The sequence below is a fragment of the Typopeltis vanoorti genome, chromosome 10, assembly GCF_054136105.1.
Source record: "Typopeltis vanoorti isolate ZY-2024b chromosome 10, IOZ_Tvanoo_1.0, whole genome shotgun sequence".
NCBI lineage: Eukaryota > Metazoa > Arthropoda > Arachnida > Uropygi > Thelyphonidae > Typopeltis > Typopeltis vanoorti.
In genome coordinates this window covers 114852702-114876575 of record NC_143558.1, presented here as the reverse complement: position 1 = coordinate 114876575, position 23874 = coordinate 114852702, and the positions used below count along the sequence as shown (strand labels likewise).

The 23874-nt window shown below is 37.2% G+C and overlaps 1 protein-coding gene across 1 annotated transcript in view; it reads left to right on the top strand.

The window, feature by feature from the left end:
- Positions 1-7246: 7246 nt before the first annotated feature.
- The window catches only part of LOC150102719 (WD repeat-containing protein 43-like), a 128725-nt gene continuing 112097 nt past the window's right edge, over positions 7247-23874 (top strand). The window contains exons 1-3 of the mRNA XM_090398726.1: positions 7247-7435; positions 18946-19092; positions 23528-23649. Of these exons, the coding sequence (XP_090254852.1) occupies positions 7247-7435; positions 18946-19092; positions 23528-23649 (458 nt within the window). The remainder of the gene's footprint in view (positions 7436-18945; positions 19093-23527; positions 23650-23874) is intronic.

Genomic DNA, 23874 nt, shown 5'->3' with positions numbered 1-23874 from the left:
TAAGTGGGTGTGCCGACGGACGGGTATCAGAATGTCATATATAGGGGAAGGTAAATCTGCCAGATTTAATTTTGCCATAGTGTGCCCCCAGGGATAATTTCTTGAGCTATTGTAATTCAATCTATATATTTATAATATCGAGAAACAACTGAAAGGAGATATTCTGTTGTTTGGTGATGATGCAAAGATGGCAGGGCGTGGTTGTTAGTATAGTGTTAGTAAGGGTACAGCTATGCACTTTGGCGTGATTAGATATCGAACAGCATTTATATTTGAGGAATTATTCTTCGAGCAAATGAGGAGTCTACACATTCCGAAGTTTTGCACGCTAGAAGTAAAAATTACTAATAATTACGAATTGTAACTACAGGTAAAAAATTACAAATTACATGAAAAAATTGCAAATATACACTAGTGTTTAAAACCTGAGAACCTCACTATTTCTGAATATTACGACCTCAAATTCAGATTAATCAGCTTGTGGCAATTTGTATAACTGACGATTTCGAGTAGAGGAGCGAAAATTTGCTTAATAGCGAGCAAAGGAGTCACGTGGTATTACTCGACACGATAAAAGACTAAAAACTGCACTAAGAAAATTCTGTTTTAAGGAAGTTCTTTTCGTGAAGGAATAAAGTTGCAAAGGTGGATGTCTTGTAATGTCTCAAAGACAATATCTAGATGATTGCACATGGGGAAGAATTATTGGAAATCTCGAAGGACACAGAATTATTGATATTGCCAGACAGTTTGGGATCTCACATAGCATTGTATACAGACTCTGGACAGCGTTTCAAACATGGATTGTATTCCAGACATTCGAAAAAATGATTGCCCTCGCTCTACTAAGGAACATAAAGACAGATTTCTGGTTATAACACCAAAACATAATCGACGTACCACGGCAGGTCAGCTTGCAAGTTGGCTCCATTCAAGCACAGGAACACGAATATCTCGATAAACTATAGAAAGACGTCTGCGACAAGTATGCATATACGCACAAAGGCCTGTGGTCTACATCCTTCTATCCAGAGCTCATCGTAGAGCACGTTTTCAGAGGAGTTGTGTCCATAAAAGTTGGACAAGATAATAATAAGTTAATGTACTCTTTAGAGATGAGAATCGATTTAGTCTTTTCTCCGAATTCTATACGATACTTGATCTGACATGAAAATCGTTCTGCTTACCATCGCAAGAATGTTCTTAAAAGGGATAGATACGGTGCTAGGGACATGGTGTGGGAAAGCATTGTGCTTAATGGACGAACTAGGCTGCAAGTGCTGAAAAATTTGACTATAATGAATGATATTGCAACGAAGTTTTTCAACGTCATGTTCTATTATTTCATGATGCTGTAGGCGAAGAATTCATTTTTATGGATGACAGTGCCACATCACATCGTACACGAGCAGTGGAGATACTTCTGGAGACAGGGGATATTAATCGAATCGAGTGGCCAGTACGTTTCCAGATCTAAACACATAGAACACGTTTGGGTTGCAATAGGGAGACGGATTGTTGCTCGAAATTCCCCTCCAGAAAACAAAAAAGGTCTTATTTTTGCAGTGTAAAAGTGGGCCATCTGCCTCAAGAACTCTTTAATCAATTGATGCTAGCATGGTATGATTGTTAAAGCTTCATCGCAGTTCGGGGTGGACTTATTTCATACTGAATATTAAATAATGGTAGATAATGAATACTTTTTGAAAAAAATAAGTAATGTGGAATAAAAATCGCCTATTTCTTTCAAAAGGAAATACCATCGTTTCGTAACTTTTCCACTTCAGGAAATTATCAACACAAATAAGCAATGCGAAGGGAATTCATATAAGAGAAAAAAATTACTTTTCGGTTATATTCTTTATGAATTGGCTTTTAAAATATGATAATTACTCATTTTTGGTTGAAAAGTAACAGAAAATATACCACAGCAGTGGAAAGAATATATAATGCAATTGAAGAGGAATCACCAAAAGGTGATATTTCCAGATATTGACCTACACTGCCTGGAAAGAAGTCAACGGACACCCCTCCCCTGGGGCAAGGGGAATTATGCCATTCAACGAGTCACGTGTTTGCTCTCGGTATAAATTAGAGGAATATGATGCTCACAAGTCAGTGCTACTGAATGCAGCTGCAGGAAGTGAACTGAAGGAAGTTTAAAAGAAGCGTTGCGGGATAGAATTCAGGTTTCTCTGTTCGGTAAATAATTGGCAAAGTGAGTAATCTTAAAGTCCACTGTAAGTGATGCCATACTGATATGGAAGCGCAGGGAGTCAACTGCAAGGGCTACCAGCAGTTGACGACTGACCACACTCACTGAACATGACCGTAGAGAGCTACGAAGGCTCATATATAAAATCGCCATTCTCCGGCCGACACGTTGAATGCAGTTTCGGGCATAGGCTAGAATACGAATCTGCACAAAAACGTTCAGAAGTGAGGCTCACCACATGGCTTTCCAAAGACAGCAATATGCAAGCCCCTCATTACCCGAACCAATATGCAGGGTCTTGTTTTGTGGTGCAAAGAGCGTGTACAATGAGACATGAAAGCTTGGAAAGCTCTGTTATGAAGCAACAAATCACGATACGCCCTCTATTGAACAGATAGATAGGTGTGAGTGCGGCAGATATCCGGAGAACGTATCTTACCAGCTTGCATAACTTCAACATGAAACTCGGAGATGGTACGATCCTGTTTTTTTTTTCATTTGACTTCGGCCACTGTTTGTGGTGCCACAAACATGAACATCAAGAGGTATCTGAACATTCTGGACAATGTAATGCTTCCTGCTTTGTGGCGTTTCTGTGAAACCGACCAGTGCATGGTCTTACAGAAAGACCATGCACATGGTCATAAGGCTGTTGCCTGTAACTTCGTGGCTTGTGGATAAACATCACCACACTTGACTGGCTTCCACAGAGTCCTGATCTCAACCCTAATGAACATTTATGGGAGAGATTGGAGCGTCTAGCTTGGTGAAGGGACGTCCTCTCACAACGGTTCAGGACCTGATTGCATGTCTACAGGAAGAATGATCTAAAATTCTCATTGGTCGCTACCTTACTCTTGTCGAAAGTATGCCCGTGGAATTGCTGCAGTCACTGCAGCAAAAGGAGATTACATCTTATTATGGTAGGCACAATGGCTGTTTGTTTCTCATATTATAGTGTCCCTTGACTTCTTTCGATGCAGTGTAGAAGAATAAGTTTACTTAATGCAGATAAGCGCCCGTGTAGCTCAGTGGAAATGGCATGTGCCTTGTATAGCGCGAGGCAGTGCAAAGGAAGAGCGTTGCAAGTTCTATTCTAGTCGCCAAATAGAGGACTTTAATTGAGCCTTTTTTGCGACCATTTCCCGAGTTAGTCGACCTCTGGCACGGAAAAACAGGTTTTTCTCAAGAAAACTCGGGGTTTTTCGTCTCGTACATTCAAGAAAATCGACATTAGAACCCACACTGTTTTCAGACAGCAAAACATAGAGCAAGGATTCTTAAACTTTTCCTACGACGGAACACTTCACAAATCCTGAAATTTTAATGGAACACCTTGATCAGAGACGAGTGTTATCGGTCTCGTATTCGTTGAAAAGATAAGCGCACATTATCGCCGCAGCAGGCTGTATCGCAAAAATGCGACAGCGCACAGTACAGGAGTGTCAGGCAGCAGCGTATCGCATCGCATTGCCCTTGCTTGTGACCGCACGTTCCCTAGAATAGACGGGCTGGCCTTAATAGCACAGCTCACATGCAAAGTGAGGAGTTCCTGATTTTCAAACATATTTGAACTTGTCACAGCATTTAAAACATTCCAGGCTCATTTTTGATAATTTTTCATGGAACGCTTATTCGCTTTTCGCGGAACACTGTTGTTCCTTGGAACATAGTTTTGCAAACGCTGACATAGAGTTAGGCTTAGGGACCACGAGATGTGGCACTTATCAGCCGCATCTCTTCTCTGGTGCTGTCTATAATTAGTGATAGTCCTGTGCCAGCTATCTCTGAATGGCTACCAATGGAGATTGAACTTCGCCCCCAACCTCCAATAGTTAGATATGGCTAAAATGACCTCGCCTTTTACTTATAGCGGGAATAAAAGGCGTTGACTAATTTTTAAATGGAGATGTACTCTGCGTTATACAAATAGATATCATGTGAAAGAAGGAACTGGAGATCAAGATATGTGAGATTTGTTCATAGCGTCAAAATCGGGTCTCTATTAAGTAAGTGACTATTTTCCACCAGTTGGTGACAGTGATTATGTCGTACATTTCCGTGAAGTAGCTAATCACATCAAAATCTATGAACGAACACTACTTCTGAAAATTATAACCGCAAATTTAGACTAATCAACTTGTGGTAACTTGTATAACTAAATTTCGAGTAGAAAGCGGGCACACATGCAAATTTTTGAATCTCGCGCAAAGGGGTCATGTGAAAGTATTCACCACAATAAAATGCCAAAGGGTGCGCTAACTAATAACATATTTCAAAAAAGAAAATCAGCTATGTTTTTCTAGTCGGTGACTAGATTTGAACCCAATTCTTCCTTCGTGCAGTCAACTGCTGTTGACTGCAACTGCTGAGTGAAAGAACAGTTTGCCTGTGGGATTAGTGAGTGCGTCTAGTGGAAATGAATTTAAGGGAAGAAAGCTAGTTTGTGTGATGTGTAGTCTCCCTCGATAACTCTCTAGAGGCTTCAGATAATCATAATAATAATAATAATACATAGATGACAGACGAATATGGAAGTAACTAAACTAAAAAAAAAGTTATATCTTCTACTCTAGCGTTTCCCAATAAGAGTTCTGTGAAAAATTATCAAAATTGATATGAGCCTGGAATGTTTTAAATGCTGCGACAAGTTCAAACATGTTTGAAAATCAGGCGCTGCTCATTTTGAGTGTGGATTGTGCTGAGTCAAGGCCAGCGCGCGCTGGCCTTGACTCAGTCGCCCGCGGTTGTCGACACCTCCGAGCGTGAGTGAAGTACGGAAGTATCTAGGAAAGTTCCTAGGAAACTTGCTGTCACAAGCAAGGTCAATGTATTTGCTGGGCCGCATTTTTAAGATGTGATACACCCTGCTGCGACGATAGTGTGCGCTTATGTTTACACTGAATACGAGACCGATGATACTCGACTCTATCCGAAGTATTCCGTTAAAATTTCAGGATTTGTGAAGTATTCCGTTGTAGGAAAAGTTTGAGAAACCCAACACATTCTCTCTTCATTCCCAATAATCAAATCGTCGGATTCTTAAAAACCAGATAATGACCTTTCTTGAAAACGCCACTTCCACGAGCAGTTAGGTCTGTAGCAGTATATTTCTTTCACCATATATTTCTTTTAGTTAGCCTCCACTTCACACCAGATAGACTCAATCTTATCACTACGTGGGACATCATTACCATTACTGTGTTTTTGCGTTTCAAGCCTAAATGAACTTAAGTAGTCTGACATGTATCATTAGAAGTAGTAGTAGTACTCCACCTCCTCTCTCCTATCTCTTCTGTTATTCTTAAAAATAGTCTACCCATTGCAGTTGATCCCAGTTACTGTATCTGATCTGATAGCCAGATTTCACTAATGCCAACAATCTTAGGCCACATCATATTCAATAAAGCAAACGAACTCAACCACTTTGTTTCTGATGCTCCTGGCATTTGTGTATAGACATAATACATTACCACCTAGCTTATTCTTATAATTAGATATACAATCTATTTGGCCATGGCGTAGAACTTTCTCTTTTCTCTCCCCCAGACATACTCAAAAGGTCCGAACCCAAACATATTTTTCCACCCCTTCGCCAGATACATAACCAAGTTCGAAGCCATTCATATCGTTATGAAGTTTTTATACCATATCTGAACTTTCGCATATATAGGCTTATAACATAGGTCTGTACCTGTGCGGAGGTTTATATCATAGGTCTATATTATCTGATGAAATTTTTCATTATATACAACTGGAATAGAGAACACCAGGCATCCATGGAAGTTATGTTTGTTCATGGTTAAGAGTAAGATCTAGAATTTTTCTCTCACAAGCAGTGAGTGAGTGAGCAGAACAGTTTGCCTGTTGAAGTAGTGAATGTATCTAGTGGAAATGAATTTAAGGGAAGGTATAATAGCTAGTTTGTGTGATGTATAGCCTCCTCGATAAGTCACTAACTCCTTAGACGCCTCAGATAATTAAAAAAATGAGAAAAATCAGCTAACGCCTTTATATTTTCGTATAGGGAGTAGGCAAGGCCGTTTAGCACTATCTAACTTTTGGAGACTGAGTCGGCAGTTCAATCTCCACTGGTACCCCTTCAGAGATAGCTGGCCCAAGGCTATCGACCGGTTCCCGAGAATCACTAATTAAGCGGCACGCAGCGAAGCGAGACGGCTCAACAAGTGCCGCCATCTCGTGTTCCCTCACAATACATTTAATGTCCGAAATGATGTGGGTTCTACGATCGATTTTCTTGAGTTTAGGGACGAAAAATCCCGGGTTTCCGGCAGGAAAAACCCGCTTTCCCGTGCCAGAGATCGACTAACTCGGGAACCGGTCGAAAAAAGGCTTAGAAAAATTTCCTCTAGTTGAAGACTAGATTCGAAACAAAGTCTTCCTTCGTGCGGTCAAGCGCCATGGTGTGCCAACGCCACATCCACTGAGCTAATAATAATAATAATAATAATAATAATAATAATAATAATAATAATAATAATAATAATACATAGATGCCAGACGAATATGGAAGTGACCAAATTAAAAAAAAAGTTATATCTTCTAATCTAACACATTCTCCTCTTCATTACTTATAATCAAATCTCCGGATTCTTAAAAAAACGCAGATAATGATCTTTCTAGAAAATAGACATTGTAAATTGAATTTGAAACAATTTACTGTCATTCTAAACACGTTTTTGTAAATTGACATATTTGGAGATTTTATCCCAATCTATTAATTTTGGCTTGCAGGTAAAAATCTCACAATGAATTTTAGATCTTTAAACTGTTTAGTGTCGTGGAGTGTGTGGTGAGATAATGTAATCGGATGAGTTTCTTTTCGAGCTTAATTAATGCCAACTTTCACCAGAATAGAGCAATAAACAGTGTGTATTCAAAACCCCGAAACCACTTGAATCAAATAATAAGAATTCTCGAATGTATTAAACTCAGACTCTAAATACCATTTAACCAGCGATCTAAATTTATACCGTTAGGTGGTGTTTCTGTACGCGTGCTAAATTCATGATGGCTGCTGCCGGTGGTTTTAATGTTATGAAATTTTCTTCTTTTGGCTATTATTTTGCTTATCTGAACTCAGAAGGCAAATTGAATATTTGGGAAACGGATAATAGTCGGGTTAAGAAAGAAATTAACATCAAGAATCAGCTAGCTTCTAGTATTTGTTGTTTAGAGTGGTGTTCTTGGAAATCTGCTGTAAGTATCTAGTACTAGTAATATCCTTTAAACTGCACACGTTTTTCCCTAAATTCATCGCGCAGCATGTACACTATTCAAAACATATTTCGCGGTTGTCTGTTATAAAAGTGAGGGTATCGATTGTTGAATTTTCATTCCACCTGAAAATTGCAAAATTGAGTTGTAATATATTGTAAATCGTGTTTTTCCAGAGAGATTGTAAGGTTAACGACGCAGTGCACTAGGATACCCATTCTGTCGCTGTAACCAGCTAGTACATAGAAGAGCTTTGATAATGAGTGATATATATAAATCACTCACTAAATGTTTAAGTTTTTTTTTTAAAAAAAAAAAAAAGTACTGTGAGTGTTCGGCTTCAGCTGGAATTCTACCTCTTTATGCAGTGTAACTACTGCAAAACTTATAGCTCCTTGCCAAGCATCTTTGGTCGAATATGATCTAATCCTTCTTCCTTTCCACATTACATGTTTCTGATGGTGTGTGTGATTCAGACTTACAAACTTCCGAATGGGTCATACAGGATTTCAGTTGATGGAATTTTTCATTTTGTGGAGGGTAGGTAGAGGACAAGATGGGATCCTTGGAAGCTGAGAATGGCATTAAGAAGCAAGTGAGATGTAGATTTTTCTCACATAGGGTGGTGTGTAATTGGAATGAATTGCCATTGGATGTTGTGTGCAAGCAGTGTAAATGACTCCCTTGAGATCTCTCTTAATAATAATATTGCCAGTTCCATTCTTCTTCTTGAATATTTTCTACCATTATTATTGTCACTGGTTATCTCATAGCGCTCTCTATTCATCTTACTCATTTGATAAAGTGTGCAATGCAGACATCCAAGGCAACAAGATTATCTATAGCCAGTGCTATAAACATTGATCGATGTACTTTCCTTCAATGAGGCGAGGACAATCTGGTCATCTTCAGTGCTGCCAAAACCCAGTCTGGCCTCATCTCTTGCAACAAAAATCTTAGCTCACCTGCCCTTGCCCTTACCAGACATGATCAGATCTCTCTCTCTACTTGGATTTATCTCCAGTCTCTCCTGGCATGAACACATTACATTAATTACTTCCTCAGTATTGTTAGAATACTGCTCACGTGTTTGAAAATTCTTGTTGTTGTCTAGAGGAGAGTAATTCATCTGATAGATGATCCCTCTCATACAAATCATTTCAACTTCGATCGCATAGACACAATGTTTCAGCACTGTTTCTAAAGTACTTCAATGGTCATTACTCCACAACTGGCAACCAGCATTCCTTCACATTCTATTGCACTTGTTAATGCAAGAACAGAAGTTGCCCGGCACCCTTTCAGCATACAACTGCAAACACTGAACTTCCTCCTCATCTTCAATGTTTATTCCATCTATCTCCATCCTGTGGAACAGCCTTCTGCAAGAAGTATGGCATCAATATATAATAAATAAAAAAAAAAATCTTTCCAAGTAATTCCAGACATTCAGAATATCTCTGGTTTTTATGTCACTATTTATCATCTTTTATTTCTTTTACGATACTTTCTCCATTGTTAAACTTTTCAGTAGTTTAACTTGAGAACACAGTGGCTGTGCTCTCGAGACACCTGTTGGCTTAGTTTTTTTTATGTGGCTCCAGCCCACCCATGCTTTTAAGTGTATAGTACATTATTAACATGGGTATGTTAAAGGTTCTTTAAATTATTTTATTATATGGTATTTTTTTAATTTATTTATGTTTTACATAATTCAGAAACCCTGATCTAGAGAACAAAGAACTCAAGCCACTTCAGGCCCACAACAAGTGGAGCTGTAGTCTTACCATAGTGATGAATTTCATATCCTACCTAAGAACATTCACACGATTTTAACTTTACACATTATATTACAAATATTGGTTGACAACAGGTATCTCCACTTGCTGACAAGTTAGCAAAGAATGCCTTTTTGAGTCTACCGTGAAGTTCTGATTTCCCTATCCTTGAAACTTCACAGGTCTTCCTTTCAGAATCTGTGTTTTATCCAGTATTTGCTACTGAGTGTAAGGTTTAAATCTTGTTTTCAGAATCTTTCAGTTTTCTTAGATATTATTATTATTAATTCGCGCAAATCCAAGGAGTCAACAGACTCATCGAGGGAGGCCCTAAAATCATGTCAAGAACAAGTATTCGACATTCACACAGTATCCATCATACCTCGCCTTGAACTCATTCACAGTCATAGCACCCACAACAGACTCTGGCAGCTTATTCCACTCATTTACCACTCTCCAAGTAAAAAACCTAGCTCTAACACCCTTGTTAACCACATTCTTGCCCAGCTTCCATATATGGCACCTAGTCCTTCCACCACCAGTCCTATTCTCAAAAATATCTTCTGGATTGATCTTATAGAAACCCTTCAGTAATTTGAATGTCTCAATCATATCTCCCCTTTTCTGCCTATCAACCAATTTTTGCAACCCACAAATCTTCAATCTGTTCTCATAAGGTTCATTCCACAGACCTGCCACCATCTTGGTCACTCGTCTCTGGATCCTCTCCACCTCCTCCCCATCAAAAAGAAACCCTGGCACCCATATCTGGGCACAGTAGTCTAGATGGAGTCTTATCAGGGCACAGTAGTCCAGATGGAGTCTTATCAGGGCTCGATATAGAGGAACAATAACTTGTTTGTCTCTGCTTGTTAAAGTATTTTTCAGTAACCAAGTGATTTGATGAGCTGATTTAGCCCCTTTTGCAATGTGCCCCCTGAACTTCAACTCTCTATCCACCAACACTCCCAAATCCCTGGCCTCAACAATCTCCTGGAGTACTGTTCCACCAATGTAATATACTGCTGCTAATCTTTTCACTCCAAAATGCATAACCCTACACTTTGCCACATTAAATTGACATCCATTTTCCCTAGCTCAGTCCTCCAAACTATCCAAATCATTCTGCAAAATTTTGACATCCTGTGCAACCACAATTGCTCTACCCAACTTTGCATCATCAGCAAACAAATGAACAGTTCCTCTGAGATCCTTTCCTATATCGTTAATGAACAAATTAAATAGTAGTGGTCCAAGAACAGAACCCTGCAGCACACCACTAGTCACAAGCCATCTTTTGGACTCCACTCCTGGATAAACCACTCTCTGGTATCTCTCCATCAACCACCCTCCTCTCCATCTCACCAACCTTATATCCATCCCCATCTGCTCCAGTTTACCGATTAGAATTCCATGTGGTATCCTGTCAAAGGTCTTAGGGTCCAGTAGAATCGCTGTAAACCCATTACCCTTATCCAGTTCAGTTGTCACTGTGTTATAAAACGTGAGCAAGTTACTGAGGCATGATCTGCCCTTCACAAAACCATGTTGCCCCCCCCCCCCCCCCCGCATACAGTATCCCATTTTCATCTATCCAATCCTGTATTCTTCTCTTGACTAGTTTCTCCAAGACCTTGACGATTCCTGATATGCTAATCGGTCGGTAATTTACAACAGTAGTCTTGGAACCTCCTTTATGCAGTGGAACTAATTTCCCCTCTTTCCACCCCCTCGGGAATAACCCAGACACCCCAGACTCAAATTAAACAAAATGGTCAAGGGCACTGGCGCTTCTTTAGTCACTTCACGTACGACACGAGCTGGTATACCATCCAATCCCACAGATGTGTTGACATTGAGGTTTTGCAATAGACTACTCACCTCCACCTCATTCATCACAATTCCCGTATAATCTATTGATTCATTCATTTCTGCAATGTCACCACCTGGATGATATACTCTTGCAAAGTGCTCGCTCAGTAATTCAACTATATCAACGGATTCGGTTACCTCCCTACCATCGTCATTCTTTAAAATCATTCTGCCATATACATTTTTTCTTTTACTTGCAACATATCGAAAAAACTGTTTAGGATTCTCTTTATCCTGAATGGCCAATGTTCTTTTGTAATCCTTTTTTGCTTTTCTTACCACACTCGTTACCCTTCTGGCTTGGGCTTTATACTGTTCATGTGCCTGCCGGTCACCTTTCTCCTTAAATTCCCTCCATAGTTCATTCTTTTTTTGCAGCTCAAGCTTAATGGTGTTGTTCATCCATTTAACTTTTACTGATTTATTATTCAGACTAAATATACAGTCAGCCATTGCTCGTACAAACCTTTTTAATCGCCTCCCATGCACTGTCAGCTTCTAGCCCTTGCAGTTGTACATGCCATGGCACTGTACCAATCAATCTCCTAAGCTTGTCATACTTACCAGCCCAATAATTCCACATGCACCCTGTCTTAATTGTAAATTCCACACCTTTAGCCAACTCCCAAGTCAAGACCCCATGATCACTCTCACCAATTGGTGGCATCGTGGTCATATTCGTTACAGCCAAATTCTCAGATGCAATTACCAGGACACGCACTCTCAGACCCCTAGTATTTTCCATTACATGCTGTCATAGATAGTTATCCCTTAATAACTGCATAAAATCCAATTCCTTCCTGCTATGTGTCCTCTCCTCCTTCCAGTCAATGTTACATAGTTGAAATCTCCCATAATAATTACCCTCCTTCCACTCATTTCTTCTATTTGCTTATGCATACTATCTCCACCATCTATTCCATCACCTGGTCCATAGCAGCACCCAACTGTATATTTTGTTCTGCGAGTTTCAATCTCACACCAAATAGCCTCAAATGTGCTCTTTTCTGTATCCTGCAGTTCCACTTCTATTCTTCCCCCCCGTTTTATTTTCCCTGTCACTCCTGAACACACTATACCCCTCACATTCAATCCCACTAGCTGTGTCATCTTCTGTCAGCCATGTTTCACTACTGTCAATAACCTGTGGTCTGGAAGTGCCAACCAAGGCCAAAAATTCTTCCCTCTTGTTCCTAATACTTCTGGCATTTATATACATGAATTGCAGAAGCCGATTTGTCCCATCCCTATGTTGATGCCTTATACTAACTATCCGATTCTGATTCATGGTCTTTCCTACTCGCTTGGGCATATTACGCACATTCACACACTCAACTGTCTCCCTAAAATCTGCATATCTACCCCCCCCCCTTAATAACTCTAGTTTCCCTGGTTCTGTACATTCACTTCCACTACATTTGACAACACCTTTTCAAGTCTCTATACACCAAATCCATTCAAATGTAAACCATCATTCTATATAACTCCTTTCGCCCATCGAACTCATTCCGCACATCCACAAATTCCACACCACTCATCAAAAATAATTCATGCATAAAGTCATTGGCAATTATGGCTCTCCTTCTATACTCTTCACTGTCATACCTCGGCAACAGACTCACCATCCTAACTCTCTCACTCTTTTCTTTTGCTACCTCAAGCAGTTCCTTCACCCGCTGTTTTTGCATTCTAATCGACTCGCTTACATTCTTTACGTTCGCACCGGGTTGGTACGATTTTGTTAAACTCTCAACTAACATGCCTCTTACTAAGGAATCCCCATACAACACACGTTCTTTCATTTTGTTTACACTCACTTTCATACCCTTATTTTTTCTATCATACTTTTGCTGATTATTAGTAGGTACTTTGCCAACGCTCCAGCTGCTGATTTACTCAATGTATCGCTCCGCATAATAGTGCTCTCTAACTCATTGCATCAGTGTCATCATTTTTATTCTCCGATGATTCATTCAATCATTCTGTATGCTTAACTTCATTCTCTCTTTCAACGCCACTCTCACAGCTATCAGGTACTACCTCGCAAATATCATCATTCATACCTCGAATATCGCTGTTATCTAGATTCTCACTTTTGACAACGATATTACTCGCACAACCTGAAACACTCTTTAAATCCTCACATTCTTTACACTTTTTTCACACATTTACTCCACTGTCGTTGTTTAACCAGACTCCAACTGCTCTCCGCAACGCATACATTTCACAAACGGTACACTGAATCAAGTCTTTTAAGTTAAGATTTTCAGACAAATATGGCGACCTGGACGCCATCTTTGTATTCCTCTTTATGGGAACAATGTGCACAGATAATCGTATCTATCAATTTACTTATTAAAATACTCGAAAAACACACAATCTATATACTATACTGAGGCAGAAGCAATGGAGAAGTCATATTTACCTATGCGAGTTGCCAAAAGGTGTCTCACCTTATTAGTATCACTACCTCTGGGTTTGGCTCCCACCGACGAGACCTCAATAAAGGTCGAAACCGGTCTGGGTAGTGGCCCTTCCCTTAATGAATAGCATTATGCATGTCCTCAAGGAGATGTGTGCTTTGCATTATGGAAGATACTAAGACAAGGAGTGATGATAGCTTGGTCCACCTTTACCACGAGTTGCCTTAGTCCTGAAGATACTTCAGGCGCAAACTTTGTTTGCTCGCACTCAGATAAAGGATTAAGCTAAATTTATTATGGTTTAACCAAGCGGGGGAAAAAACTTCCAATATTTTTCTCTAAATCTAGAGTAATTTAATAATAAGGTGAGATGCCTTTTGGCAACTCATATAGGTAAATATGACTTCTCCATTGCTTCTGCCTTAGTATCACTACCTCTGGATCTGGCTCCCACTGATGAGACCTCAATAAAAGTCAAAACCGGTTGGAAGCTTCGGTGATGAATGGCAATGCTGCAGCCCATGAAGTTTTAACTAAGTCTAGGCTGTTGCTGTCGCCCAGGTCCTGGTATGTGTGTGTGGGGGGGGTAATGAATGGCAATGCTGTAGCCCATGAAGTTAACTGAGGCGTGGCTGTTGCTGTTACCCCCTCAGATGACATATGAGCAAATGAGTGGCTCTGCTCAGTGGTGGGGTGAGCCTGCATAGGGTAGATCCAATGCTGAGAGTCCTTCTCAGTGGCAGGGTGAGCCTGTTACTGAGGGGAACAATGCTGAGTTTGACTGTACTTGAACATTCAATAAAGGTCGAAACTGGTCTGGTAGTGGCCCTTCCCTTAATGCATAGCATTATACGCGTCTGCAAGGAGATGTGCTTTGCATTATGGGCGATACTAAGTCAAGGAGTGATGAGAGCTTGGTCCATCTTTACCACAAGTTGCCTCAGTCCTGAAGATACTTCAGGTGCAAACTTTGTTTGCTTACACTTGGATAAAGGATTAAACTAAATTTATTATATTTGTTTTATTAGGATTCTCAGTCTGATATATGATTTCTAATGGTAGATATAGTTTTAGTTATTTCTTCAGAAGTTTCGCATAGAAGGGACAGTTAGTTGTTCTGAAGTGTTACAACTGTAAGTAAAATATCAAGACTTTCACATGGCAAGTTAATTCATTCTAAATGTACTTTCATATATCAAACTTTCATACAGAAATGTTTTGAAGACAAGGTGTTTTCTTCGGCGTTGTGTGAATTAAGATACAAGAAGAATCTGCTTATGTTGCTGTCGTATAGGGAGCAATTTTGTGTTAGTCTATCTCCTGTGTGAACTAAAGAAGGAAGAAAAGTTCTGTATGAGGCAAGAGACTCCTTTCAGGAGTTTTGTCATTCCATGTAGGACAATATTTGTTGGTTTATGTGAAAAGAAGTTGTGCACATTTAATGTTGTTGTGAATTGAAGAATATATTGTACACTTGCATAGCTAAGTAGTTGATTTGATGTTGTATATGTTTGTGTTTTTCTTAAAAATTAAATTAAAGATTTTTATTTTGGTTACGAAGTGTTTGAAGACTCAATCCCTTAATGGATTTAATAGGAAATAGGAATTTAAAAGGTTTACTAACCTTTCTGTGCTTTTTATTTTGAATTTAAGAGCTTTTTATTTTGAATTTAAGAGCTTTTTTTTTTACCGCTCAGTGTGAGAGAAGTAAATAAATAAATACCCCCCCCCCCTTCTCTACACACAATATACATCAGCCTCATTACTAAGTGTAGTGCTTGCATGCACATATCATATATTGTGTTCCCTGATGATGGCAGTTTGACTCTGCTGAAATATTAGAAGTATTAATTAAATTTATTTTAGTTGATATATTAAGCTATGTTGTAATTCCTTAAAATATACAGTTATGAATAGCCAACATAGAGGAGCCTTGCCATCACATTTTAAAATATGGTAGCTACATTTGACAGATGACTACAAAGCAGGTTAATATAAAAGTTGCAAAATGTGTTCAGATAATCATTGTTGACTGGATAGGAGAATGGCTCTCTATTAGGTAGCAAATAATTTTGATAGTAAAGTTTCACAGGACACTATCCTTAGACCATTGCTGTTTAACCTGTGTGTAAAATTGAGTGGCTTCAAAAACAAATATTTTCATGTGATGCAGAGTTGGGCCAGACATCTGTAGGATGATGTAGTGACCCTTCAGAATAATTTAAGTGAATTGGTTACGTGGACATTTTTTAAACTTAAATAAATGTAACTATTATTTTTTGGGAAATAACAATGTGTACTAAATATTAATTATAATAATGTTAAGTAATAACTTACATTTCAGAAACATTACATTGCCATCATCAGGATCACAAAATAATGATATCTGCATGTAAGCACTAGACAAATGAAGCTGAAGAAAGGCAACCAAAGTTGGGCTTAGAGTCCTGAATGGCACTTCCTAGTGGGCTAAATTCAGTGCTTAAAAGCTGAGGATGAGTGCTTCCCAAATTTGAGACTGTTTCATGCATCCAAATTTGGTATGGTTTGGTAAGTTTCTCAGGGCAGAGGCAAATTTAAGGAATAGTCTCTCATATTTGTATTTGCTGCAGCACGATAGAGCGGCCTTCTTCCAGCACATCCTGTTGTGGGGGATCCAAAGTATGGCCAGCAAGTCCAGAGGGGCTGTAATGGTGGAACCAGATGGCTGTCCTCCTTGTTTGGCTGTAGCAGGATGGTTTGCAACTGCAAAAGACATGGTATCTCTAGGGAATATGACTGGTCTTTGGTGAAGTGGATAAAGGATGCTAATTTTCTGTGTGGTGTGTAAGTGGTTGTAAGGTTTTATTTCCTTAGGATTTTTGTTAATTTTTTCAGATGTGCCCCCAGATATATGAAAGGGTGATAGATTTTGTGTAATCCCTTCTCTGAAGGGGGGGGGGATAATATTTTATGGATTTTGTGGGAGTTGTAGCTGTTGGCTATAACTAAAAAAAATGAAAGTTATAAATAGCCAGTTTATAAGCCTATCTACCAGAATTAAATAAATATAAGGATTTTCACAACAGTAGTAATGCTGTATACCACATTATTATTATTATTATTTGACACCTCTGGGGAGGCTAAAGACTCATCAAGGGAAGGCACTTGCTCTACAACTCTGTCTCCATCACTCAATCCACCAACTGACCTAAACTCCACCAGCACCGTCTACCGCCGATCACCATCACTAGTTTTTCCGCAGACAATCAAACATTCATGCTCACAGCGGAATTTGAACCCGCAGCCTTTTGCTGGAGAGCAGATACGCTAATCACTTGGCCAACCAGGCTGGCAATTTTTGGTGGACGTCATTGGTGTTGCTATAGACACCAGTGGAGACATCTTATCCTTGGCTAAGGGTGGATAGAAAGTAGTAGTTCAGGGCACTTATTTCAAAATGTTGGAATACACACTAGGAAAAAGCAATACCATAGTTGGAAGAAAATATTAATAAGTAATGGAAATGGCTGTTCCACTATATAAGACTTTGATTAAACCTTTGATTATTTAGACTTGTGTTCTTGTTTGAACTCATTATAGGGTTTAATGGAATTGGAATGAATACAACACATATAACTAATTAAATGACATTTAATCATTCTTACATATCACCTGTCAATGATACATCGTCAAGGAACCAGTGTTAAAATTGCAGCAACACAAATTTGCACAAACACTAAGTGGAAAATATTAGACTACAAGTTCGAATTCCTATGAGGGGCACCCTCTGTGGGCACTGTTGGCTAGTCTTAGCTGTGTTGGGCAGGAGGCCTAAGAATTAGTTTCCCAAATCTTGATTAATCTTTGATAAACCACATCTGGAGTGTTGACAGATTTGGTCATCTGAGTTTGAGGAGATGAGCCAGCATTAGAAAAGTTTCAGATGCAGTATCAAGACTGTGGAATGTTTGCTGTGAGGATAGGTGGAAAGAATATAATATTGAAAGCTTAACAAATTGGAGGCAGAGGTGATACAATATGATTAAGATATAAATTATGTAATGGAATGTGCCTGATAGATATATGGTATATTTTTCTGCTGGGTGAAATAGTTATATTTAACAAATTATATTCTCTTTTTAATATCCTTTATCTAAGCATAAGCAAACAAAGGTTGCTCATGAAGTATCTTCATGACTTGTCTGTTTGGAGGTAATTGGATATGAATTTCCCAAAACACGTTGTTATTATTATTATTGCCAGTTTTTAAGGAATATTTTAAAATTACTAAGCATGTTTACAGATAATTAGCAGATCTTCTTATGCAGACAGCATATATTAGAATGGTATATACTACTGTGCGTGCATGCACGCACACATGTAATATTTCAGCATAACCAAAGTGTTATGCTGAAATATTACATATTGTATTGACACTATAAGGGTTTTAATGTTCATTGTGAGTATATTTTTTTGGCCACTAACTTAATTTTAGAATAAGATTACACTGGTTTTTTTTTTTACCAATAAATTTAATGATAAATTATGCCAACAAGTTTCACCAATTGGGCCGTTTGGCTTCTTCAGGGCATACAAACAGTAAAGACAACTCAAAGTCACTAGTACATAGAACAAACATAAAATATTAACAAAATTAAATTAAATTAAAAATTAAAACTAATGCAACATGCACTCCATATGCATAGAGTGCATGTTGCATTAGTTATTGTTGTGTGTGCACAATCTGTAGTTTGTAGCGAAATTAAATTCTGTCAAGCTTACCGATCTTATTAGGGTTTTCCATATGTCAGGCAGGATCATTCCTTGATTTCTGTTTAGGCTGCTTTCAGAACGGAGAACCACTGTGGCCTCTTTGAAATTGTGACACCGAAAATTTTCTTCTAGATAAGGCATGGAACTTTTTCCATTCAATGGTGCAGCTTATGTTGAAGAAGTGGAGGGCTAATCCAGAACTATCTATTCTGTAGTTTTTAACATCCTCTACATGTTCCTTTTTTCTTATTTCAAGACTTCTTGATGTCTGACCTATGTAGTTTAGGCAACAAGAGCAAGGGATGTTGATAGAAAATATTCAGGCATGCATATTTGAAGAAGGCATTGCAATCTTTTGGCGACCTTATATGTTTTGGATTGTCTTGATCTGTTTGAATGTTGTGTGTCTTTTTAATTTTGTTATATTTTATACATTTGTTCTATGTACTAGTGACTTTGAGTTGTCTTTGCCGTTTGTATGCCCTGACGAAGCCAAACAGCCCAGTTAGTGAAACTTGTTGGCATAATTTATCATTAAATTTATTGGTCAATTAATATTTCATTTCATTATTTTATTAGTAGAAACACTAATATATACCTAAAGTTTTTATCTGCTTTTTTTAGCTTTATACATTATTATTATTATTTTTTAAATTTTCCTAAGAAAACTCCACGAAAGAGGACAAGGAACTCGGTCTTAAATACTTTTGTAGTGGATAAAAGTCAAGATTCAAACTTCATTGCTTTAGGAACATCATGTGGAGATATATTTCTCTATAGCTTAGAAGAAAACAGCATTACTGAAAAATTGGTAAGTGATATTATTAAATTCTTATATGTGATAGGCTGGTGATCCATTACAAATTATAAGTGATTAACTGGTGTTGAAAATTGGATTTTGCACATTTAAAAAACAAAAAACAGATGAAGTAATTCACTTCTTAAGCAAGTTACTGAATCAGCAACACTTTTTGAAGAATATTCTCCCCACAGAAATTCAGGAAAGGGGATAAAATATATTGTATTGTATTTTTATATTTTCTCATATAAACAAACATGATTGGTATGTATGTCTGAATATTTTCTATATGGTAGAAAAGGTGGTAAAAAAGGAAAAATGATGGTGTAACATTAAGTTCATTAGCACATATATTGACTTAGTGTTTTTTCTTGTGGAATTTTCCTACACACAAAGTTGTCAACTTATGATACATTAGTACCGTGGACAGACAGGTTTTATTTGAATTTTTTTATTATATTCTTTAGTTTTATTTTATCCACATAATCTGGAAACCAGTCTCTGGAGACAAAACATAGAACTTTTATAAACCATTTCAGGACTCCAGTAAGCAGAATGGTAGTCTCATACCATGTGATTAAATTTATCTACCACCTAAAGATATTCTCAAATCCATGCCCATGGCAGGATTTGAACTAGTAGCCTACTAGTTGGAAAGCAGCTATGCTGCCCAGGCAGTCAACTAGCATTTGTCTGATTCCCAGAATAACTTCTTACCATCTGTTGGGGGAAAAAAAAAATATATATATATATAAATGTCAAGTACACATTGAAATATCACCATGAGAATTTTTACTAATTTTTTTTTAAATAATGTGATCATTGTTATCATATTCCTGATAAGTGCCCTGAAGGGAGTTTATTTTGTGATAATCTACTTAATTAGGTATAATTAAGTAGATTATCACAAAATAAACTAGCTTGTGAATATGAAGCTGTAACTAGCTTCATATTCACAAGCGTCTTCCAAATTAATTTATTTTTCTGATTGTACATTTTAGTCTTCTAAGGGAATACTAATTGCATCAATCCAACTAGATCATTGACATTCTCTAGGTCTCATCTTGGCATCAAACACCTGTTTTGCTAACTCTCCCACTGCCATTCTTTTTAAGACCACTTCTCTTTAATTAGCTCTGGTTATACATTCTTGAACTCCAACAGTATTATATTCCTTTCTGACAACTTCATTTTTAATATGCTTTTGCCACTGATGTCACTATTCCATCTCATAAGTTTTTGCAGACTAAAGACCACCGTATCTGTAGTTTCTCTTTACTCAACTGTTAAGTTTCCAACCCTTCTCTCAGATCCATAAATTGAAACTGTATGACAGCTTTGTTATATATCTAATGTAGCTCAAACATTCAAAATTGTGTTCTCTCATTGGCTTCTCTAAAATTAATTGGAACACTGTTGAACCAAGAATTGTCACATTTCCAGAATTTTATTTCTCATCATTTCATAAGTTTAAAAAAGAAAAGAAAAAAATAATATAACAGTTTGCTTTCTATAGGTTGATGGGTGTTGTATGAAACAGTAAATGAATTTTTAATATTTTGGCATTAAACCTTCATTTTTTGTTATACAGTTTACATCTGATATTTATGGATTTGCTTGTTCTGGGCTTATTTGTATTTCATCCTGTAATGAAAGTTTCTTTTATCACTGAGAAAGTGTTACATCAAGGTTTCTTTAAGAGATTATTGTATTTTAAGGTCTAATTAATTTTTTTGACAATTGTCTCTATTAGGCATCTTTCATTGCTTTTAGTTCATGTTGTAAATATTTTTTTTATTTTTATTTTTTTATTATCCCATGGTATTATTACACCAGATCATAGAGGTCAAGTTCATGTATTTTATACAGCACCTTTTCTGGGTTGTTATAGAGTTCACATTTGGAAATGTTCATACAGTTTAGCAAATGCATTGGTAATGCTTCCTCAATGTTACAGATTTTGCAGGTGGGGAAGACTTTTATGCCATTGCTAAACTTGATTGGTCTTGTGTGGCCAGTCTTGAGGCGAGAGATCATGGTAGTGGCACTGCGGTTAAACTTGGATTTGATGGTAGCTCTTTGATTTTCTGCTAAGTACCAGTGGTGAGTCATGTCCTGAAGAATTGTTCTTTTTATGTTTTCTTTTTGGGTGGTTTTAAAAAGATCGAAATCTGTGGTATCCTTGATATACTGGCCATTTTTGCTACTTTATCTGCAGTTTCGTTTCCCTTTAATCCCACATGGGATGGGATCCATTGGAAGATTATTTCAGAATCCTTATGTATGTATGTAGTTTGTTTATGTTTTTGCTATGTCTCTAAGTATTTCTTGATGGCTAGTATAGCAGTTCTTAATAGCTTGAAGGGCTGCTAAGGAATCTGTGAAAAATATAAACTCCTTCAGGTTTTGTTTGTCCAAATATTGCAGTGCTGTGTTAATTGTTATTAATTCTGCATGGTATGAGTTGCATCCAATACTGTTAGTTGTTTTTAGTTCTATATTATGAGAGCCATAGATGAGTATGCCACTCCCAGAATTGCCATTTGGATTTTTGGAGCCATCTGTGTAGATCTTTATTGAGTCAGGTCCATATTTCATTATTTTTGAAAGGGCTAATGATCTCAAGATTTCAGGGTTTTCTAGGCTTTTTTTCTCATGCTTCCCTATTTCAGAGTCGATAACTATATTTTTCCTGTCTTGATTTGGAGGAAATGCTGGGTAGTCGGCTATTTTATTTGGACAATCCAAATTCATGCATTGTTGATTTTTTCTTTATTCTGTTTGTTGGTTTCCAGTTCTTATAAAGTTCACTTGTTCTATGATGTACAAGATTGGCAGAACAAATGGCATTAACTCTGAATGACAGTTTGGAGTATTTCCAGCTTTGTCAGAGGGGTAGTGAGGAGAATCCTTTTTAAATGCATATGCTGGCATAACTAGGTTATGAACAATTTATTCCCTTACAAGCATCATTGTCAACATAAGGCTTTATGGTGGATATATTGAGAAAGCTGAAGTATTTTTGATATATTGACATTCTTTGATTTGGAAGAGGGCTTGTTTCCCAGCTTCTTCTAGGTGTTTTGAAAGAGATAGAGAAGCTAATTGCAACTATTTTTTCAGAATTTCCTACAGTATGAAGAAAAAAAACAAGTACAGGCAAACTTTGTTGTAATGAGCATAGAAATAACAAGATCATGGCTGGATTGAGCAAAGGGCTATATTGATTTTAATTTATGCATATTCCCATACAGCTGCTTTTTTTATAATGAACATATTACACCTTACAAATTTTGGTAACTATGCACACATACTTATTAAACTTGGGTAATTTTTGGAAAAATGAAAGGAGTGACTTAGCTTTTATGATCATCTCTATTGTATTATGGACCAGTTTATAACCTAATCTTGCCCTTTGGAATCATTCCTGCTCTACCTACCTATTCAGTGTCTATACTCCAGTGCTTCTCTCTCACTTTATCCAAACACTGCCACGACTGTAAAATCTGTTAAAAATGAACGCTTCTGTCAGAAACATGTCTATTAAAATAAAGTCTCTTGGCTTCCGAAAATGCCACAATTATTCGTGAGTTAGAACGTGGTGTGATTGAAGTGTGTAAAATTTTTTTGTCCTCTTCAGCAGTATTGACATTACGAAAAAATAAACAGCATAACTGAAACAAGAACAAAAAAGTTTTAAAAGTGCAAGCTCACAAATGTTGAGGAAGTGGTTCACTACACAAAGAAGTGTTGGATTCTCAATAGACAGTCCAATCTTGAAGCTTTGGTAGAAAAATTTGCTGAATAATTTGAACACAACAAATTTGTATGTAACAGTGGTTGGCTGGATAATTGAAATGGTGTTTATTATTAATTGGTATTATTTTTAATTATGGAGAAATAAACTGTTTAGTATTAAGTGTATGGTTTTAATATTTTGGACAAATTATGTCTTAATATTAAGTCTACTGTGTTTTATACAAGCATATTCATACAAATAATATCTAGGTATGTAATTATATTTTTTTCTCTAGTGTTTTTTATTTTATTTATTTTTTTTTATTTTGGATCTATTTTTTATCGAGTTATTGAGAATTAAAAAAAAATTAGGCAGATTTAACTCATCACTGATATACTAAGTAATGGTTACAACAAGGCACTTTTGTTGGTTCCCCCCTCTTGCTCTTTTTAATCGAGCTCAACTGTTGTTTAATAATTTGATAGCTTGAAATATGTTTTTTCTTAGAATTATAAGTAAATTCCAGTATGAAAGGCTAAAAATATTGTGTTTTGAAACAAGTCTGTTCTCGGTTTTTTTTTTTTTAAATGGAGGATGGGTGGGTAAGTGGTGTCTAAACTTTCTTAGTGTGTCAGGTATAGATAATGAAATTCAAATTTCCTAATTTGCTAATTAAAGGAAAATTACGAAACAGTTCGCTTTCTTTAGGTTGGTGGGCACAGTGAAGCAGTAAATGGTATAAGCTGGCATGTGGATTCCAGTTTCCTGTTCAGCTGTTCTGATGATACATATATCATTTGCTGGGATCCTCACTTAAATGAATTAAAACAGTAAGTAATACTAATTTGTAGATTATTTGTTTAGCAGGTTGAAATACTTGGAATATTTGTAATAAAATTTGGATAGATATGAATTGAAGTAAATGTAACAGCAATGTTTTAAGATTGACTGTGCTGAACTTTTTTTTTGTCGTCTGTATGTTGTGTTAGGTTCCTAAAATCTTGGTTGCTATATTTTTGTGCTTCATTAATTCTTTTGTATTTGATATTGTTGTC